At 39.7% G+C, this 22,090-nt stretch overlaps 1 protein-coding gene across 3 annotated transcripts in view; it reads left to right on the top strand.

Moving 5' to 3' along the window:
- The window catches only part of LOC146695380 (SH3 and PX domain-containing protein 2A-like), a 61,807-nt gene that overhangs the window by 17,093 nt on the left and 22,624 nt on the right, over positions 1–22,090 (top strand). For 2 of the 3 annotated variants that reach the window (XM_085477491.1, XM_085477490.1), the window contains exons 3-7: positions 3,946–4,021; positions 4,657–4,733; positions 5,497–5,588; positions 12,653–12,684; positions 20,903–21,031. In XM_085477491.1, the coding sequence (XP_085333617.1) occupies positions 3,946–4,021; positions 4,657–4,733; positions 5,497–5,588; positions 12,653–12,684; positions 20,903–21,031 (406 nt within the window). Of the gene's footprint in view, positions 1–3,945; positions 4,022–4,656; positions 4,734–5,496; positions 5,589–9,186; positions 9,194–12,652; positions 12,685–16,867; positions 16,888–20,867; positions 21,032–22,090 lie in introns of all 3 variants that reach the window. The other variant, XM_085477492.1, reaches the window with a different exon arrangement.

The raw sequence follows: 22,090 nt of genomic DNA, 5'->3' as shown, positions 1-22,090 counted from the left end.
TTTAACCTCCAAGCCTGATTCTGTTTGTCCACCTGGTTTCTTTTTGGCTCAGTTTAAACTGAGACCTTTCCTTCTCCTCCCAGTTGAGTGTGCTTCAGCTTGATACTCACAGAATTTGCTGGTAAAGCACATCTGGAACAAGGCAAGGGAGGAAAAATTAAGGCGTGGTTACATCTACATCTTAAACCTGTTACTGTAAGATGCTCTCGTGTGAATACAAAGACGATACTACAGTTAAGGTCTATCATTTGTTTGACAAAGATATATTTTCCTTTTGAAAGTACCACATCACAATGGATTTTTTAAATCAGGCAGTCAGCATGCGATGAAAGTTCAGACAGTCAGCTTTCTTTTATTCAAGGGTTTTTACATGCATTTTGCATTAACTGTTTAGAACTGTTAAGGTTAGTACACCCATTTTATACCCAGAGGCTCAAACGCAATTGGACAGTTGACTGACCAGTAGTTTCCTGGCCAAGTGAGGCCTGTTCCATTGTTATTTAGAGGCAAAGGAATTTATGGGCTTTGTATTTATGGCTTTCCACTGTAATTTAAAATATGAGGTCGGTGCAAGTGAAGGAGCCCATCGTTTGGCTGAAAAACAAAAATAAACCTTTCAGAAAGATGGCAAAAACTTTGAGTGGCCAAGTCAACAGTCTGGTGCATTATTTAAAGAATGAATAAAGCTGCCAACTCAGCAGCACCAAAAGGCCTGAAAGACCATAGAGGACAGCTAAAGTGCATGTTGACAGAATTATTTCCATGGTTTAGAAAAACAACTTTAGAACATGTAACCAAGTCAAGAAATCAAGATGGTAGGTGTATCATTGTCTGCAAAGTCTGCAATCAAGAGACGCCTTCACGAATGTTTACAATAAGGTGTAAACAACTGGTTACGCTCAAGAACAAGAGAGCCAGATTAGACGTTGCCAGAAAATAAACATAAAAGAGCCTGCACTGCTTTAGACCCATGAAACCAAGGTTAACTTGTACCAAAGTAAATGATGGCAAGACAAAAGTATGGAGAAGGAAAGAAACAGCTCACGATATCATCTGTCAAAAATGGTGGAGCAATAAGACATTGCCATATATGGTTCCCACTACGTTCACTGATGATGTGACTGCCAATAGAAGCAGCAGGGTGAATTCTGAAGTGTACAGGGATATACTCTGTGCTCAGTTTCAGCCATATGGTGCAAAAGCAAAAGCAGCCCAAAAGTGGCCAGATTCAGCCAGTAATACGATCTCAACCCAGATGAACATGTTTTTCAGTAAATGCAAAACCAAAGGGAAATATCCACAAACAGGAACTCCAGGTGGCTGGAGAAAAAGCCTGGCAGAGTATAAAGAAGAACCCACATTTACTGGGGTAGACTGGGGTAGACTTCAGGCAAGAGATTTTCATCCAGGTTTTAAAAACATTCCTTTTTGTGCCTCTGGAGATTTGGGACTGGGTTTAAAAAGCGTTGCAGTTTTTTAAATATTTAATGTAAACTTCTTATTGAAACCCTTTGAATTAAAGCCAAATGCCTACACTTCAATCACATACTTACTGGTTAATTTAAAATTCACTGTGGTAGTGTAAACAGGCAAAATAACAAAAACCATGTCCTTCTGCGGCAAAATACATACCTACTCTTGTTTGTAGTATGTAACACACATGCAATGCATGTTTGTTTGTTTTTTAGCACTCATCAAAACTTCACCAAATACAAAATATGCGTATCCAAGGAGAATCATGTTGAAACTGTTAGGGACAGCTACCCTCAGAAGGAAATCTTCACTGTAAAACAGTTGTTTTTCATTGTTTAGCTCTGTTTCGCTCCCTGCTTAATCTCTTGAGAGATTGATGCTGTAAATAGACATACAGTGGGGCAAAAAAGTATTTAGTCAGCCACCGATTGTGCAAGTTCCCCCACTTAAAATGATGACAGAGGTCAGTAATTTGCACCAGAGGTACACTTCAACTGTGAGAGACAGAATGTGAAAAAAAAAATCCATGAATCCACATGGTAGGATTTGTAAAGAATTTATTCGTAAATCAGGGTGGAAAATAAGTATTTGGTCAATAACAAAAATACAACTCAATACTTTGTAACATAACCTTTGTTGGCAATAACAGAGGTCAAACGTTTACTATAGGTCTTTACCAGGTTTGCACACACAGTAGCTGGTATTTTGGCCCATTCCTCCATGCAGATCTTCTCGAGAGCAGTGATGTTTTGGGGCTGTCGCCGAGCAACACGGACTTTCAACTCCCGCCACAGATTTTCTATGGGGTTGAGGTCTGGAGACTGGCTAGGCCACTCCAGGACTTTCAAATGCTTCTTACGGAGCCACTCCTTTGTTGCCCGGGCGGTGTGTTTTGGATCATTGTCATGTTGGAAGACCCAGCCTCGTTTCATCTTCAAAGTTCTCACTGATGGAAGGAGGTTTTGGCTCAAAATCTCACGATACATGGCCCCATTCATTCTGTCCTTAACACGGATCAGTCGTCCTGTCCCCTTGGCAGAAAAACAGCCCCATAGCATGATGTTTCCACCCCCATGCTTCACAGTAGGTATGGTGTTCTTGGGATGCAACTCAGTATTCTTCTTCCTCCAAACACGACGAGTTGAGTTTATACCAAAAGGTTCTACTTTGGTTTCATCTGACCACATGACATTCTCCCAATCCTCTGCTGTATCATCCATGTGCTCTCTGGCAAACTTCAGACGGGCCTGGACATGCACTGGCTTCAGCAGCGGAACACGTCTGGCACTGCGGGATTTGATTCCCTGCCGTTGTAGTGTGTTACTGATGGTGACCTTTGTTACTTTGGTCCCAGCTCTCTGCAGGTCATTCACCAGGTCCCCCCGTGTGGTTCTGGGATCTTTGCTCACCGTTCTCATGATCATTTTGACCCCACGGGATGAGATCTTGCGTGGAGCCCCAGATCGAGAGAGATTATCAGTGGTCTTGTATGTCTTCCATTTTCTGATGATTGCTCCCACAGTTGATTTTTTCACACCAAGCTGCTTGCCTATTGTAGATTCACTCTTCCCAGTCTGGTGCAGGTCTACAATACTTTTCCTGGTGTCCTTCGAAAGCTCTTTGGTCTTGGCCATGGCGGAGTTTGGAGTCTGACTGTTTGAGGCTGTGGACAGGTGTCTTTTATACAGATGATGAGTTCAAACAGGTGCCATTCATACAGGTAACGAGTGGGGGACAGAAAAGCTTCTTACAGAAGACGTTACAGGTCTGTGAGAGCCAGAGATTTTCCTTGTTTGAGGTGACCAAATACTTATTTTCCACCCTGATTTACGTATAAATTCTTTACAAATCCTACCATGTGAATTCATGGATTTTTTTTTCACATTCTGTCTCTCACAGTTGAAGTGTACCTCTGGTGCAAATTACTGACCTCTGTCATCATTTTAAGTGGGGGAACTTGCACAATCGGTGGCTGACTAAATACTTTTTTGCCCCACTGTATGTATCAAGTGTCAACATCAAAGTGCCTGTTATGCACCCTGATGGCTTTTTAAGCTGCTTAAGTGGCTTCCTTGTGAGGGTTTTTTCAAATAAGAGGGTGATGTAACCTTGCCTGCTGCCCCAGCTATCAAAGTGAAATGGTTTGCACTTTAAATGGTTTTTCAGATGATATATAATTATACTCTGTGTTGAACTCATGTACTGTTACAAAATGGTCAGTTGTTGCTGGAGAATTTTCAGACCCCCTTTTCCTGTATCTCATCACAGATTACTCCACTTTAAACTCGCGATAGATAATTGACAGTTTGTTTGATTTTTTTTTTTTGCCATCAAGCATTTTCATGATTATAATTGCTTGCCTTTCATGTCTTTATTGTATTCGAAAGGGGGATTTTAAAAAAGTTTTGCTCCACAATTAATGTTCGTGTTACATTTTCATTTTTATTTCTTAATTTTTTTTCTTTTTTGCAGATGCGAATCCTTGACAAATTTCCAATTGATGGAGGACAAAAAGACCCCAAAAAGAGAATAATTCCTTTTTTGCCAGGTGATTAAACTCAGTATGCACACACTCGGCACTGTCAGTGTTGTCTTATTAGACATTTTGTTGTTCCTCCTACACACTCCATAGCATCGCCTACCACATTGCTTTGTTTTATTGGCTTCCATTCTCCATCCGGGCCAAATCATTTTGTGGTCGGCCATCTCAGTAGGAGGCTAGCAGAAAGGGATTTGTCTAATCTGATAAACTCATTGTGGGCCAGAGCAGAGGAGAGCAGTGAAGAGATCCTTTGTTAGACAAGCTGTAAGCCCACCATGGTGTGAACTGTATTCCTTTAAACCCCCAAATGGTTTGCATTATTTTTCTATTTAGTAGGCTTCATGCTCTTAGCAATCTCAGTCTCATAAGAGTTAGAAATTAGGAAATGGGAAAAAGCGAAAAAGTGGATTCAATTGCCTCACATTAGTCCCACTAGTTGAGAGCAATCAGCTCCAGAGAAGTTCTCCATATGTTGGTTGGAATATTATATCTCAGTGTCAGTACCAGCTGAGCTGGAAAGGGATCATGCTGGGATTTTATAAATGTCTAAGCCTAAATTATAGCACGATTGTTAAGCATTTAATCATAATATTTTTGTGTTTTTTGTTATATACACCTGACAGTGCTCTGCTTTTCCTCAGGTAAAGTCTTATTTCGCCGCAGTCACATAAGAGATGTAGCCGTCAGAAGGCTGAAGCACCTGGATAATTACTGCAAAGTAAGACAAAAGCTGCATGCCTCACTGTTTCCAGAGCTGGATTTTTCTCAACTTGTGTGCAGCACAATGCATCTCTTATTGAAGAGACTACTCATTTTTAATTTATATGTTGTTTGGAAGAGTGCTTTATCTCTGTCAGTGCTCTACCCTCTGAACATTTACCACAGTTTTTTTCAAGGCCTCAACATTTATCTCCCCTCCACCAGCCTCAACAGGAAAGCAACTGCTCTCTGTGCTTGTCATTTCCTGTCACCAATGTAAATAGGCAGCATATGAAGGAAACGAGGGAAATGGGGGCACGCAGGGGTAAAAACAAAAGAGAGACTAAGAATGAATCAGCAGACTTTAATTGTAGCAATGAGTGCAGATAGCTACTTGATCCTCTTATGCTTATTAGCCCACAGATGGGAATGTGGGGCAGGTGTGTTGCCAAGTGTGGCAGCAGTTTCTCATTTATTGGACCTGAAATGAATGAATGAAAGCACAAAGCTTTCTTGAAAATACAGATTACATGAGGGTGTCTTTTTAATTTCAATCAAACTGAGGTCTGTGTTTTTCTCTTTGTTTTAACCCTCTTTCTCTGTGCTCAGAGCCTTCTTCCTTCCCCTGCACACCCTCCACATCTCTGCCTGGTTTTCTCATGTGACTGGGTAGTGACTAAGTGTTATAAACCAGTTACTCAGTCCAAACTGACACACATTAGTGTGACCTTTTATTGTTTTTATTGGAATCAGTAGCTTTCTCCCACCCTTCTCTCTCCTAGGCTCTGATGAAACTTCCCACCCACATTTCCCAAAGTGAGGAGGTCCTTCAGTTCTTTGAGACTAAGTCAGAAGACCTCAACCCTCCCACAGAGTGAGTAACTATAACTATGTGCTAGAAATCACAAGCTGTTATTGAGCATTGGCATTGTATGCATGAACTGTTAGACGCCAAACATTGCCCTCTGGTGGGATGTGAACATTGGATATGGAAGCAAATTGAATGTGTGTGGCTCAGCAGCTGCCTTTAATTCGTGCTGACCCATCCTGATCCAGAGGCTTTGCTTTGTCAGGGATGATTGATTGATCTGGCTCCAAGAAGCCCTGCTTTTTATTAATAATGATTTCTTGGAGGTGACACCTGATGCCAGAACAAATGGGGAAGGATTAGCAGTGTAACGACAGCACGTCGGAGTTCAAGTCTCAGGGCAGATAAGGCTCTCAGGCGAGCCATTTATCATACTCAGTTCAAAGTCAGAGTGGGAGTAAATCCGGCCTGGCTGCAATATCACTCATTGTCTACATTTTGTTCTTTCCGTTAGATTTATGTTCAGTCATATGTCTGGGATATTATATTTTTATCAGCAATGTGGGCCCATCACCTCTAACCTCTAATACCCCTGCATGTTAATCTCACTTCAAAGTGAGAGGCTCCCTTAATCTCAGAGACAGTCCAGCGTAGCTTAAATTAATATCTTAAAGTATAATACCCGCTGCCCAAGTTGTTTTTTTACTCCTGGGGTGGTCTGGGCAATTCACAGAAAACATGTTCTTTTTATGCTCTAAAATTCTGATATTTAACACCCAGCTGTGAAACAAATAGTTTTTCTAAATATTTAATATGTTAAAAATGTAAAAGAACCATTCTGCTGTCCTGTTCGGCTAATTTATTTAATTACAAATAATGGTTTTAGAAGTGTTTATTTGTGAAACGAAAAACCTTGCTGTAGATTTAATAGAGCTTCACTCACACTCACTGAAACACGATGAAACAGATGAAAGAGGTCATGAAAGCAATTAAAAATGCGTCCAATCAACCTAGAAAATTGGTCCTGTCATGACATTTCCTTCCACACCGTTCAAACATGCCCTGCAAACAGCCTCGATAGAGATGCACTGTTGCTCATGTCCAAGCCTGTTGATGCTACTGCCATCTAACGTTCAACAGTGGTCACTGCACAGGAAAAAAACACAGGTACTGTTTTGCTTGTCACAAGAGGGAGCCACATGATTGGTTAAAAATTACAAGACGTTTCTATAGCATTTGGGTGAATGAAAGATGGTGCCTCATCCATCATAAATGCATGCCTCAGTCTGCGTTCAGTTTTCGATTGGGTTATTAGATTTATATTGATAATTAAATGTGTAGTATATTGGTGAAGTAAGCCTTGCAATCTTTTGAGTAAAGACACTAAAAGACACTACATATCTCTATCTATTGCTCTATCGATCTATCTATAAAGCTGTGTTTGGCTATATGGAAAGTTAGAAAAAAGGCAGATTTAATGAGAAAAAAACTCACCTGTGTTTATGCCTTCGGTTTTTTAACAATGCCATCGAAAAGGATTAACTAATATGTTGATACTTCTTAGACATCTGAATATTTCTTATTGTTAGGAAATCACTAAAAATGATTTTTCAGTGAGTGGTTGAAATGCAGTTAAACAAAAGGGATTCTTACAGTGCTTTCGCCCAATTCGTTCAAATTATGATATCCTCTTTTAAAATATTTCCAGACGGTTAATGGCCGAGAGCCACTGTATATTTCATAAGAAAGGGGAACTTTCAGAGAAGCTTTGAGACAAATTTGGAGAGACAGATGTTATAAATTTGTATAATAAAAACATGTTGTTGTTTTTTTTTAGTAGTCTTACAAATCATCTTACATCCTGGAGTCCAAATTAGGTTGTGATAAGAAACATGCGGAAGACCTTTTGAAGTTAGAGTTCCTTTTTGAGAATGAATGCCAGTGGCTAAATATAAAATTAAAATTCAAAGTTTTAGTCATCGGTCTTTGAACACTTCAGTGTTTTACAGTGATGCAGAGTTGAAAGTGGATGTCTCTGCTGTTTGAAACACAGCAATTTAACTCATTTTGACATCAGTTAGCTTTAAGGTGTTTTGCTGGAGATAATACATTCTCCGCCAGCCTCTGTATTATTGTTGTTTAGTGAAAACTATCCATGGGCTGTATGTGCAGTGTGACTGCAGAAAGTTCCAGTTTATTAACCTCCGAGGGGAAATGTTTTCAGGACTCCCACCTCTGAGGCCAGCATCTACGGGAGTGTTGTGAAGTATAATTAAATCTAGTTAACAGGCACATATGCCCATAATGTCAATTTAAAATAACATTTTACCTTTCATACAGACAAATTAAGTTTACACCACGCCATCTCATTTTTCTTTTCTTTTTTCTTTTTGTTAACCAAGGAGCTTGGAAACTATCCTGATTCAATCAAGAGGGAAAAAAACAAAAAGGAGACGAGATACACCACCTGTTCTGTTGTATTTGTTCTTTCATTTATATAAAAGAATCACATACATTTAAAATATTAACAAAACAAATGTTAAAAAAAAATAAAGAGAGAGTGATATTTGATTTTAAATTTCTCTTTTTGAACCAAGTGGTCCTATTCTAATATAAGAAGTCACCAAGAGGACACAATCACAGTGTTAATGTATGGGATGCAATACAATAGCAGCCTGCAGTAGTGATGTTACACATACACACTATATTTTAGCTTATATTATGCATAAGCTCTAAACAAATTCGGATTAAGATGTTATGATTCAGATCAGTCAGATTATCCAAGTATTACTCGTACGAGAATTTTGGAACATTTGCAAATTTCGATCATATCCAAGAGAAATTAGTATCAGAAGTTACAAAATCATTAAAATCAAGATGACGCTAATGATCCACAATGATTCAGAGCAAAAGCTCTGTTGGCAAAGGAAAAGAAAATCTAACAGCGATGCAAGAAACAAAATTGCCTCCATAAGGTGTGACTTTGAAGGTCAGTCCTCCATCTTAACTTTAACTTCATTTAGTCACTTCTATGCATATGACAGATGAAGGAGGTTAATCATTTTCAACAGTGAAATAGTTGAATTTTGTTTAAATTCTTATCACTTTTGCAGCATCAGTTCAAAACATATAATGTTTTTGTAGAAAATCGGTGGCCCCTTTCTTCCTGATATATGTATGTGGATGTAAACACAAGCAATTTGGGAAGAAAATGTCCTGACTAACCTCCTTTACCTTAATTATAGTTGTTACATGCCAAACCCTAACCTTAATCTCAGCCAAAACACACATGACAGCTTGCTTTTTGTACTTAACTGGAGGGTGAGCCCTCACATTGGGATTGCATATACAGAACATGATTAATACAACAAAAGGCAAAGGATTTTAAAAAGTTATGAAACGCAGTTGTTCTTTACAGCTTAAGTCTTAATTCGACATCATTGTTTCACCACAAGGAGAGTAATTAGTGGTTGATACACAGTCAAACTAACATTCTTTTAACCTGACATCAGTGTGTGATCATAGCCAAGCTTTGCTGGAGATTGGGGCCAGTACGCATGAGGTTGACTGCAGCAGTGTGTGTGCCTTTGTGAGGATTTGAGTCAACCTCACCACCTTTTTTTTTTTTTTTGTTACAGGATATGCACAGAAACGGTGTAGTAAGAGATTATGTGCAAATCACAACCCTATCGTAATGGATTGCTGCTCAATGATGTCGACCCATTGACTCGAGCTCGAGGTTACTCCTGCAGAGGTTAATCCGAGGTCGTGCAGAAGTGTCTGTGTGCTGAAGAAAGGCAGATACCTCAGTCCTCTGGCTTGGATGAAAAATGCGAGCACTAATATCTTACACATTCCTTTTTTGTAATAGGCCCACCTACAAAGAGTTTGCAGTTATGTGCAAACAGATGGTCACTCCCAACTCAAGCTTCAGATGGATTCTCACGGGTTTGAATTTTTAATGATGTGTTCAGTGCTAGTGCGTGTGTCCTGCACTGTATGTGCGTCCTGGTCTGAATGATGAAACTAAAGCTTTATGGCTTGAAAAGACTATTTTTCAGCTTCTTGTGTATTTAGAGGTTGAAATTTACCTCTAAATACACAAGCACAGTCTTAAACTTTTAATAGTGTTTGGACATATTTTCGTTCCCCTTGCCTTCCTCTCACCTATTAGATTTTACTGGTGATAAGAGGAAAGTACACAAAGCCAGGACTGTGTGCTCAGTCTCCTCTTGGGAGAGATATTACTCCACCTCTGTGCTACAGGTCACAAGCAAGCAGGGCATGTCAAGAGTCTCCTTTATCTCCACTTTTCTTCCCCGCCTTACTTCAGTTTCATCTCTGCCCAAGCAGATTTTGGCAAAATAAAAACAAATGAAGACATCTTTAAAATAATTAAGAAATATTTAACATCTATAACAATTTTACACATAGGAAAATCTGAAACCAATGGAATAACACACACTTTCCACATCTCCCTAGTACTGGGTTGGAGCCCTTTTTGCCTTCAGAATTGCCTCAGTTCTTTGTGGCACAGGATCAAGGTGATGGAAATATTCCTTAGATTTTGGCCATCCTTGAAATGATAGCATCACACAGTTGCTGCAGATTTGTTGGCTACACATCCAAGTTGTGAGCCTCCTATTCCACCACATCCCAAAGGTGTTCTGCTGGATTGAGATCTGGAGTTTGAGTGCAGTGAACTCATTGTCAGGTTCAAGAGTCAGTTTGGGATCATTTGAGCTTTGTGTTATTCTGCTTGAAGCAGCCATCAGAAGATCGGTAGATTGTATAGATGAACGTGGTCAGCATGCTGAGATAGAGCATTTAAAGGATTCTCAACTGCAACTAAGGCACCCAAAGTGTGCAAAGAAAATGGACCTACATCACTATGAGCAGTGTGAATCGCTGATACATGCTTTTTACATGCTATTTACATTAAATTCTGACCCTACTATCTGAATGTTGCAGCAGAAATTGAGACTCATCAGACCAGGCGACATGTTTCTCATTTCTATTGTACAATTTTTGTGAGAATTGTAGCCTCCGTCTAGAGTTCTTAGCAGACAGTAGTTGCACACTGTGTAGTTTTCTGCCCCTGTTCTTCTTCAAGGTTTTGCATTTACAGATGCTCTTCTGCATAGACTGGTGGCGACGAGTGATTACTTGAGTGACTGTTGTCTTCCTATGAGCTCAAAGCAGCCTGCCCATTCTCCTCTGACCTCTGACCCTAGATGTGTTTTCCTTATAAAGTTGGGGTTTTAAAGTTTCCCATTGTTAGTTGGACTATGCATTTTTAATTAATCCACAGCTTTGTTTATGTGGCTTGGCACAAAAGTTTAACTTTGTTTTTTGTTCTGTTCATCAATCTTATCGAAAGATATGACATTTATATTGCTGATGAACGATTAATGATTTTTCTTACGCCGTCGAAATTCAGTTCATGGCCTTTTTGTTTCAGTGTCAGTTTAGTCAGTCTATCATTTAATCTTTTAATCAATCTAATGTATAAGCAATTCATTATTATAATTGTCTCATAAATTATCTGTGTTTACTTTGCTCATTCATCGGGGAAAAAGAGAAATTGTGCCGATATTATTTTATCACGAATATATATATATATATATTTTACATTATTTCATTATATAGATGTAAAACAAATGCGAAATAGCTTATTTGTACAGCAGTGTCAAATAATCTACTTTGAAAATTGCAGGGTTTTTTTGGTAACTTGGTTCAATCAAACACTGAGTATTGATGAACAGACTGTAACCTGGCAAACGTTGGACAGGTTTTATCCAAACATGTGCTCATATCCATAACTGGCTGTGGCTCCAGTCCTGCTGCTGGCCCTCCATAGAGCCAGGTGTCTGCTTCCATCTGTGTCAAAACTCAACTTCTCCTCGGTGTTTTCTCTCTGCAAGTTAACTAAACCAGGGCATAACACTCAGCCCGAACTTCCTAAAATGGTCTGGCCTGAAATGTTTATGCATTTCCACTTTATAAACAAATTCCCATCAAACTGAATGGAGTAATTATGTGAAGTACCATCACTTGTGTGCCTGCATGCAATTAATAAAGCGTGAGTGCTCCAATTGAATCAACAAACCTATAATGAATTAATTAAAAACTATTCATCATTTATTTATTGCCTGTCTCTAAATGACAAATTTCCGTCAGTGTGAAAGAGGCTGAATAGAACAACGGTGACAATTGGAAATTAGGCTAATGACCTGTTCTGCTGTAATACGAGGTGGCCGTCACAAATCAACGCTCATTTTTTTGAGAGAACGTGTACAAATAAAGAAACCACAAACAGTTCAGGAAAGCATTTTAACGAATTCAACAGCGCATGCACTGCATTTAAAAAAAGAGAGAAAAAAACGCTTTACTTGAGTAAATTAAACACATAAATTTTCTATTGCTGTTACCTGCAGCTTGGTACTCTATTTGGTAGACTTTGCATGTGTTTTCACAAGTTGCAGTACACTGAGTGGGAAAAGTGCATATAGTATTTTGACAAAGTAAACATAAATATCCCATCTCTGATGATTAAGCTCAGCTTTTAGAGCAGCGCAGTAAGCGTGGGTGCAGTGAAGGGATAGTCGCTGCTCTGTGACCTTCATGAGTGTCAAAGCACAGAGCAGGTTCATTGACACTAGCTCGCTTCCTTTCAGTGTTTTTTTCTGCAGTTCATAGTTCGGAACAGAAAGATGCTTTCACATCTTAAGATGAATGGGACTTAAAGGGGGATATGATACTGTTGTAAAGTCAATAAACGCTGTTCTGTTAAATAGAGGCAGCTGCATTCCCCTCATGTACAACATATCTGGCTTTTTAACAGAAATATACACACATTGGCTAAAAGGGCCGATGGGTTCCTTTGTTGCTGTCCTTGACACACTTATTGTGCGACTCACTCATACGTATCCCACCCTGTCTCCCTCCCACTGGTAGTGGGTCAAGTTCTTCATGCATTCTCAGCGAGGGTTTGGCTGATACTTGTGTGCCAACTGTACTTGGATGGTCCCGGGCAAAGATTCAGCTGTAACCAGTCATATAAATGCTCCGGCCTTTCTTGCTTACACACTCATTCTGACCATGTTGCTCTGCTGTTGTTTCTTTTGCAGAGACTGTGGAGGCTCTGGCAAACGTAAATCGGGTAAGAAAATATCCTTATGTTAATTTTCATGGGTTTTAAAAAAGTTGTACCGCTTTAAATTTAAAAGAAAAGGCAACTCCTGCAATTCTACCTGTCAAAGTCTTAAGGAGTCTTAGGCAGAACTGAAAATGAGATCAGTGTTTGTTGATAATGGAAAAAAATTGATATCTCTTGTGGGGGCTTAAGAAAGATGACCTCAGTAAGACGATAAAGATTTTAATATATCAGTAAATATATGATATTAATATTTTCAGCTTCGATAGCAATGCTAAATGTTTTTTTCTGCTTCTTTAATTGTAGAATTTGCTTCCTTTCATTGCCCCATGTGACAGTAAATTGATTATATTTGGTTTTAGGCCTCTCTGGAGACTAAACAATCGGAATCTCTCAATTAATCAAGAAAATAAGTTGCAGATTAGCTGGTTATGAAGATAACTGTTTGGGGCAGTTTAGAAATAAAACTATTAAATAAATAACATGTACATTTCTGGTTGTGCTGCTGTGAATTATGTGTTGTTTTCTTTTTTCCAAACTGTCCGCCATGAGTGTGACTCTGGTGCCATAAACAATCCTGTGGTATTATTAAATGGTCAGGAAAACAGTGTAATGTGGGCGAGACCACCTGTCTGTGCCTCTGCATTTGCATTGCCAGAATAGGCCGTTGCATTAATATTTTGTGTGTTAGAGTGCTGAGTGACTCAGCTGAGCATGGGGATACGAGCGTAGGAGGTGGCAGGAAAAGCATGAGAGGAGTTTTAGTGAACAGCTGTCCAGTTCTTGTGCATGCATCCACTTGCGTGCTCGAAGTCTCAGAATACCCGCACGCGTTACAAATTACACGTTCGTCCTGCAATCAGATGTAAAGTTGCTTTGGCAATCCCTTCCTGCAGTCTGCCGCAGTTACGTACGGCATAGCTGGGCTATAAAAGCTCCTAGGAAGTTAATTTTCTGTGGGTGATCCACTCTGAGGAAAAGCTGCACTGGAATTGTCACCAAACGAAATAAGACCCCAGCCTAATTTCATTATGCGTTCCACGGTATTGAGGCTTTATGTAACAGTGAATTCCAGCTACATACTGGAATGGAAAAAATTGTCGTATTTCAGCTGTGTGTGTCTGTGCGTGTTGCCTGCATTCAGTCTGTGCAAGATATTAGATTGGCTTCCAGTTATATTCATATCAGTTGCCTGGAAAGTTTTATCATGTAGTAGCTGTCCTTTTTATTTTGAATAATTTAGTTAGATCTAAAATTGATCTGTTTTGCAGACTTTATTATATGCATGTATTTGTTCTTATTTTAAACATTTTTTTGGGTTCAAGTCTTATTAATCAAAGCACAATAATACACTTTATATCTGGTACGTATGCTGGTTTGTTATTCATACTGTTTTAAGCTCCCCATACTTGATCTTGAAGCCCCCCAGTATAGTCCCCATGCTGGACATTAGTGGTTAAAGATGGATATTTCTCTTTCAAAGCAGGACAGCAGATAAGTGCAGTGAGTCTGTGGTGAATTTCTGCTGTAGCTGCAGCTTATGTATTCCATAATTACACGTTGCAGGTTTCCCTTAAGAGTTTACTGATCCCCTGCCTAAAACAGAGAATGTAACCCCTCACCACAAAACTTTGAGCGATTAGAGGTTTGATTTGGAACGCTGTTTACCTGGGAAGAGAAGAAAACAGGAACAGCACACTCACAGATGATCATTCACTTTTGTTTTGTTATCATCTTTGGCTTCGTGACAGTTCTGTCATCATTTGCTGTGTTGGGATTTAAAAAAATGTTCTTCTTCTCTTTTTGTGTTTTTTGGTAGAGCTGATACTAGATGGGGGGTAGTGAAAAGAAGTGTAGTGAAAGGAAATTGTGTTATATAAACTGGGGATCTCATCTGTCATGTGTTTTCAGTAAAATTCAGACCCACATCTCATTTCTTGTTTATGACTCACGCTTCTGGAGCCCTGCAAGATCGAAGCAGTGATTGATTCTGCATCATAGCCTTGCAACAATCTACACGAGATTCAAAGAAAGCCATGCCATTTCTTTTTAGCATATAATGGATTTGTCAGGGCTGACTGCCGATACTCAGCTGGTCAGCATGAATCACTGTTAGGTGAAGAGACACACTGTCAGAAGCGAACCTCTAAAGGAAACAGGATCAACTGCTGCTTACTGTGCTCATAGGATGCCGAAGTTCAGGAGCTTAAAAGATTTAGTATTTATGTGCGTTCAGAAAGAGAGCTGGCTGACCAGAAGACAGATAGAAATTGAGTAGGAAAGAAAGAAATGGAGCGCTCGAGGGTGTAGTGCATGTGAAAAGCAGCTGGAGAGGAGAGGAGGTTTACGTGGCAAGTGGAAACCATGTCAGTGCTGCGCAAAGGCCCAGTGAGTGTGTTTATGTGTGCAGACTTGCTGTCTTTATTTGAGCTGCAGGTCTCTCAGGACCTACGGGGGTGCATATGTGTGGATGAGGTTGTGTCTGTGAGGGAGTTTACATACTACATGTAGTATGCATGGGTGTACGCGTGCGCGTGTTGGAAGGAATCTGGTAACAAGTCAGATGGTGGGTGGGTCAAGAGGGCCGTGTGTTTGTTTGTGTTTGCAGATGGATGTGATTTTTAAACTGGCATAGGAAATCATTAAGGCAAATGAGGACTTCCAAACCACTTTAACAGCCGTACGCTGCTTCAGCAAGCTTCCCTGTCAATGACAAGCTATTGAATACTGGGCATTTTTGTTCAGTCGTACATAATTATGAGTCAAGCAGTACATGAAATGTGTTAAGGTTTAAATCAAATGTCGATCAAACAGATGTTTTTTTTTATTAGTTGTTGTCATATAACAGCTCATTTCATGCACAGATTTCTAGGTTTGGTGTAGAATTTTTTTTCCGTTTCTCCTGAACTCTGGCCCCTGCAGCACAGAACAGATACAGTACAGGATGCACGGTTTCTGATAAGAGATGACTAGTGACAGTTCTTCAAAGACTATACTGTTGAGGAAAAAAATTGCAAATGCATATTTTTTATTAGGATTTTGTGTAAGTAAAACCGAGGATCCATTATGTTTCTTTTTCCTTACGTTCTGTTTGTTCGGTGGTGCAGGCGTCAGATTTTCTACTGGAAAACCTGATGAAGTGGAGGAGTCTCGCTCATTAAATTAGCGGTTTGAATCTGATTCCAGTCTCTTTTTTTTCATATCAGCAACATCCAGTGAAGTTAAAGGTGCACTGTGGGTTGTTTTACACTGCCTCTAGTAGTGCTGTAGAGCAGTGTTTTTATGAGTGGGTCCCTGTTCTGTTGTTATCATGCGTATGTGGACAAAGATGCGGCTCACATGATACACAGCCTGGCAGTGATTTCATATTTTCCAATGATCAGCACTTGTTTTTGTGCACTTGTTTTTCAAGAAATGTAGCTTTGTGCCAAAAAAGGCAACAACACAGAGTGAAGTAACCCCCCCAAAAAAATATGTTTGATTCCTCCAGATCATCAGCTCTGTAGTTTTCATTCAATTTTTTTCAAAAGCAGAAACCCGTGTAGCAAATATAAACATACCGTGACTTTCAGTGTTTACCAAGTGGATCATGAGATATTTGGAACTCCAATAGTTTTATACTGCAGAGCTACGCTTTACTGCGAGAATCAGCAGGCAAAAGTGAGGATGATGAAGCTATTCAGCAGTTTCTAACTGAAATGTGAAGGCTGTCTAACTGAGATGATTTGGGTGAATGTTTCTGTACTATTTATTTGTGGTCTGCCTCTTTTCCCTTAGGGCCACATACTGATTCAATGACATGAGTACATCTGTACTACATTGAACAGCAGTTCTGTGTCCCTTTCTAATCCAGCTGCACATCTGCTGCTGATGAGCCAAACAAAGGCACTGCACTTTGCCAAATCTTCTCAACACGGTTCTGCTCTTACAAAGATACCCCAGGGTTAGAAATGTGGCACTAAAATATAACGACCTGTGCCAACCATGTTACCAAGCAAAAAGCTTGAAAAGCCTGAAAACCGTTTTTTAGGGAAAAAAAGAATGAGTAGACTAGACTCTCTGGCTTCCTCCTGTTGGTGATGAATTATTGCAAAGTTCCAAACTGTCATCATTCCTGGATGGAGCTGATGACGGAAGAATGGGGGTGGAGTTGGGGGTTGAATGGAGTTGGGACATTTGGGAGTGGAAGGGTGGGAGCAGGAAGCACGTGTATAAATAGGAGAGAGGAGAGATAAACACCGAGTGGTTAATATCTGATGGAAGCCGAGAAGAAATACTTTTCAAAGCTCATAAATGCTTTTGGTCGTCACTGGTCATGCAGGGTACACAAGAAAATACATATACACACACCTCCCAACTGTAACACCTGAATGAGTTAACTAAACTAAAACTATAGGACTGGGAGTTAGCTTACTTTATTTAAACAAATAAATGTCAATAAAAATTAAATACATTTCCAGTTTAATTCCTCTTAGTTTATATAAATTGGCATTCATTTGCCTCCCTTTCCTTGGAATTAAACTGATGTAACTTAAAAATATTCAGTAAAAGAACGATTTTATGTCAAACTTGACCTAATGTAAAAAGCATTTACAGCATAAAAGATGCCTCAAGATTGACGTTTCCGGTTGTGACGAGCAGCAGTAGGTCTGACAGGGAAATCGCACAGTGTGCACACTGTACCAGACACAATCCTCAGTTTTAAAACACTATATGAACCAAGTTTACAAAATAGACTTATTTTGTAAATGATGGCTCGCCCATAAAAATAAAACGTGTACAGAGGTCGAGCCAACTGTTTTTTTCATAAACTTATATAATACCAGAAATCCTTTTTTTCAACTACAACTATCGCCATCTGGTGGCTTTCAGATAGAAGGTGGATTTAACAAACTTCATGCTAGCTTCATTTTTCTGATCTGGATGCTACGTCCATGTTTTGTACTGTCTATGGTAACAAGACAGTTTTCACACTTGTAGCTCTTCTGACGCACTAACCAATCAATTAAGTTCACTCACAGTGTCACTTCTAATTTAACACAACAGAAAATAAAGCACATTCTGGGCAACTTAACAGTAATATGACAATCATTAACAAGTTAATATGGCATAACATGCATAACGTGTTAGATAATGTTTCTGCACGTAGACACACATTTTAAAAGACTAAAATAAATACAGTGAAATGATACTTTTTAAATGTAGCCTATTTATTGTGCAAAATAGTTCAGCCTAATGAAAAATAGTTAGCCATGCTGCAGTGTATGTTGGTTCTGGGGTTGGTTATGCTTTTTGTTTAGAGGAACAAGTTTGTTCTTTCTGGTTTCCTCCACTTATACATACACATTCACAAAGATATAAACCTGATCAGGTGAGCTCTCAGGATATTACAGATACTACAGGGGCAGGATTACTTTTAGCTATTGATTAAAACATTTAGATATATTTTCTTTTTCAGCAGTGTTTGTTGTGAGTAGTGTTCATACACTCTGCAGCTGCCTTTCTTTTGCATATACTATGTATATATTTTAGTTGTTATGATCACTATGTTTCACTGTGTTGTCTGAAACACTGTTTTGTACACAGTTTGTATGATTCACATTTCGTACACTGTTTCGAAATTAGGCTTATCCTGTTCAAGTCTGCTTTTTTTTCCCCACACACATGTTCTTCTTGCTCTGTCTTCCTGCTGTTGCAAAACATTTCATTTCCTGAAAGAGGATGAAATATTAGCTTTTGTTTTTCAGGCCTGTTGACTTTACTGACAGAGTCTTTAGTCACTCAGGTCACAGATTTACGGTTTTCTCGCAGCAGCTGCTAATTGTGTGCTAAAGAAGGTTACATTTACGTCTTTTGACACAGAGTTTTATGAGCTCATGACCTGAGTATTATTTTCATCTGTCTTGAAAATGCATTGTTGACAAATGAGCCCTCTGTTTTCTTTTTCTTTGATAAAACAATGTCCAAGTTTGAAGATATTTGGAGGCGGGTTCCACACAGGTCAGTGTTTTATTTCACAACCAGCAGTAGCTAAATCAACAGAATGAGTCTATGGCATTGCTGTTTATTAAAGCTATTTTAAATTACACTTGGTAAAAGTTATGCATGCTAATACATTTTAAAATCTGGACAGACCGAGCACAGGGATGATGCCTGGAAACATTTAAATTGTCCTCATGTTTTAACATTTTCTCCAGTCTACAAAATTTGTGATATTTGACAGATATGAAACATGATAGAAAACATATATAGTTGGAGATATTCCATAAATACAGGCGAAATTATAGACTTGAAATTACTCACTTACCCAGTACGCAGTAATTGCTCACATATCCTCATAGAGAGTTAATTGACCTGTGAGTTAAAACAAACCATTTAACAACACTTTTCTATTAATAGTGTCAAAATAAATAACTCTGCCTGCTGTACCAAGGTAACTACTGTCATATTATACAGTGAAGACTAAAAAGGCAATATTTATATAATATTCCTTCCATTGTTTCTGCACCCAATTTTGTGGTCTGACAAAACATCTTGCATAAATAACGTGAAGCTTCATAAACCGCAGCCCGACCACAGTAATCCAGTGTCAGACTCTTTGGCAGTTTCATCATGTGAGATGCTAATGGTGCTGAGTTCATCTATGTGAGTTATTAGCTCCTTGACATTTCAAGTGCAGTCCCTGAATTGAATGTGAAATATTATCCAGATTTAGAGAAATGTTAATCTCTAGTCTGCGGGACTGTAGCCAGGTGAGCTCTTTAGAGAAATGGCAGCTTAATCCGAACCTTCTCAATCATTCCTTATCTAAGGCTCAAATCTTCCATTTATCACACTGAACTTTTCTTATTTTCCATCATCAGGATACAAACCGAGTTGCTCTTTCCAGGAACTGTGATTACCCCATAAAAAGGCTTTTATTTGTATGTGCTTGGCTGTTTCTGTTAAACTAACCCTACTGATGGCAGTTAGTTAGAAGTTGGACCAGTGTGCCCACGAAGAGATGAGGATCTCCAGGAAGTTTGTTGGTATTTTGCTGATATTAAACCACCATTAAAGTAAACATCTGTTGCAACTGCAGTAATAGAGTAAACAGATATAATCTAGTGTGCACACAGAAGCTCCTCCTGTGTCCACACAGCTTTGAACTCGGTGATCAACAGAAGGTCTTGTTAATGTTTGCGCTCAGTGTCGCTGGCTTGTGACTAGATTCCAGCTGACACTTGTTAGACCTGCTTTAGTCCATTCAGGGATGCTTGTTTCAGAGATTGTTCCCGATTAAGGCTTCAGCCGGACTCAGTTATGTAAAGCGGGAACCAAAAAATGTTGCGGGTTGTCGGTTATGTACGATGCCTTCTTTAAATACCTTCATGAATGAAAACACATGTTTGCTACTTGAGAAAGCTGTGCTGGTGTTAGTTAATGAACCAAAATCTGGTGAGATGTTGACCCAGTTAGGAAACGAGTGCAAACCAAATCAACAAATCTAAGTCACTGCTGGCGCTTATATGGTTAACTCAGTTAAGTACACAGAGGAAGATTTCCATTGGCTGGGTTGCACGCTGTAGTCAGAGCTCTAGTGTTTCAAGGAGACAGAGGGCCATCCCTCTGAGCACAGCTCCAGCCCCTTCATCTGGTTCTATTTAAGGCCCCTTATGCCGACTCTTATGATTGGCGTACACAACCCCCCTACTCTTCCCCCAGTTCCAGCCCCAACTGAAGAGAAGGAGGCTTTTTAGCAGATGGTTTATTTTCCAAGGGAAACCATTTCTTTCTCCCACTCTACTGTCCTGTCCTCAGCTGGCTTTAGCTCACTTTTCTGTCACTTCTACACCTCCTTTTGCTTTCCCGTTGCTGCGAGCCTTTCCACTGTGTTCATGTGTCTATGTGTATCTACTGACTGGGAGTCAGCTTTGTTGGAGAAAACGGATAAAGTCCCTTTAGTAAAACAGAATGGATTTTCTGCACTTGAATGTCTGATCCTTTACTTCTTGGTGGGAGGTTCTTTTTTTCTAGACTGTCTCCTTTGCCCCTGATGTTGGGCTGGAGGGACATGCAGCTCTATGGCTAGACTTTGGGGAAGATGCACTGAACCTCGTGAATATTGTGATTGGCTAAGCTCTACAAACAAAGTGGCCTATGGCACAACGAGTGCCCAACAGTCGTTCTCGTGGACCTATGGCTGGCAGCTGGCTGACAGCATGTTTTTTTCCATCAACCCCAGGTCTGGATGCTTCGGACCCCATGCTTCTGGAACAGTATGTGGTGGTGGCCAATTACGAAAAACAAGAGCCTGCAGAAATCAGTCTTCAAGCAGGCGAGGTGGTCGATGTCATTGAAAAGAGTGAGAGTGGTGAGTAATCAAAACAGATGCACAACAGTATTGAGCAAGAAAAAACAGCACGCATGCTATGTGTATGTAAAACACAAACATTCAGTATTCAGTCATATAGTTCCTCGAACACTCTGCCCTTTTCTGTATCTCGACTCTTTCACCTTCTTTGTCTGAAGCCTGCTAGCTGTTGCTCAGCCCCCATCTGGAGGCTCGCTTTGGCCTGCAGTCAGCCCTGTTTTTTCCCACTGTTGGTTTAGGCTGAGGGCCAGAATGTTGCCTCTAGCAAGAGGAATGTCTTCCAGACTCATATTAATTATTCCACCTCACTTTAATGGAAAGCCAGCAAGACATGCTGGATTTACAAATGCCAGCTGCAGAGAGTCCTTAGTCAGCTGTTTAACCTCTTGGAAGAGCTAGCAGACAGGGCCAAGATTACAAATTTAGGGTATATGTAATTTAGTTTGACAATACTGAATCTTTAATGCCAACATAAAGCACAGTCTCACGTTAGTCAGTGATTATTCTGTAGTACTCCCAGGACTGTTTTATCGTAGGTTGAAGAAGACAGTAGGACCTAATGAAGTATATAATTTATACATATGAAATGGATTACAAATAATATCACAAATTTAAACATGTGTCCTAAATATGCTCAAATATCAACGATGCCAGGTCTAAGCACGTGTCTGAATTTGCCACATGAAGCAGAGGAGGGACTGGAGAGAAATAAACCTGGTAACAGGGTCTGACGTCCAGCTTTAATGGTGTGCTGAGACAGTAAAACAGTAATCAGACTCATGTGTTCTTCAGCGGGAGGATGGCAAAAGAGAGATGGAGGAGGAAATAGTGAAGGGAAGGCAACTGGATTTAGGTTCCACTGTGGGTGTGATTGCCACAGTGGCCTTAAGGAAAAAGGTCCACAGAGTAGGATCACTTTGAAGTGTCATGTGTCCTGCCTTTGGGTTCATGTATTTGTTTTCATTCTCTGCTCCGGTAGGATTTCAACCCAATGGGGAGCCACTGTGAGGCGGATATTCCACCACCTTGAAGTCCTTTTATTGGGGGCCTTATACGAGT

Source organism: Copadichromis virginalis, linkage group LG13 (genome assembly GCF_057382275.1).
Source record: "Copadichromis virginalis isolate Kocher_CV1m ecotype Utaka linkage group LG13, C_Virginalis_male_GT1.1, whole genome shotgun sequence".
In the NCBI taxonomy this organism is placed as follows: Eukaryota; Metazoa; Chordata; class Actinopteri; order Cichliformes; family Cichlidae; genus Copadichromis; species Copadichromis virginalis.
Note: the sequence above shows the minus strand (reverse complement) of the source record. Positions and strands in the feature narration are given on the sequence as shown.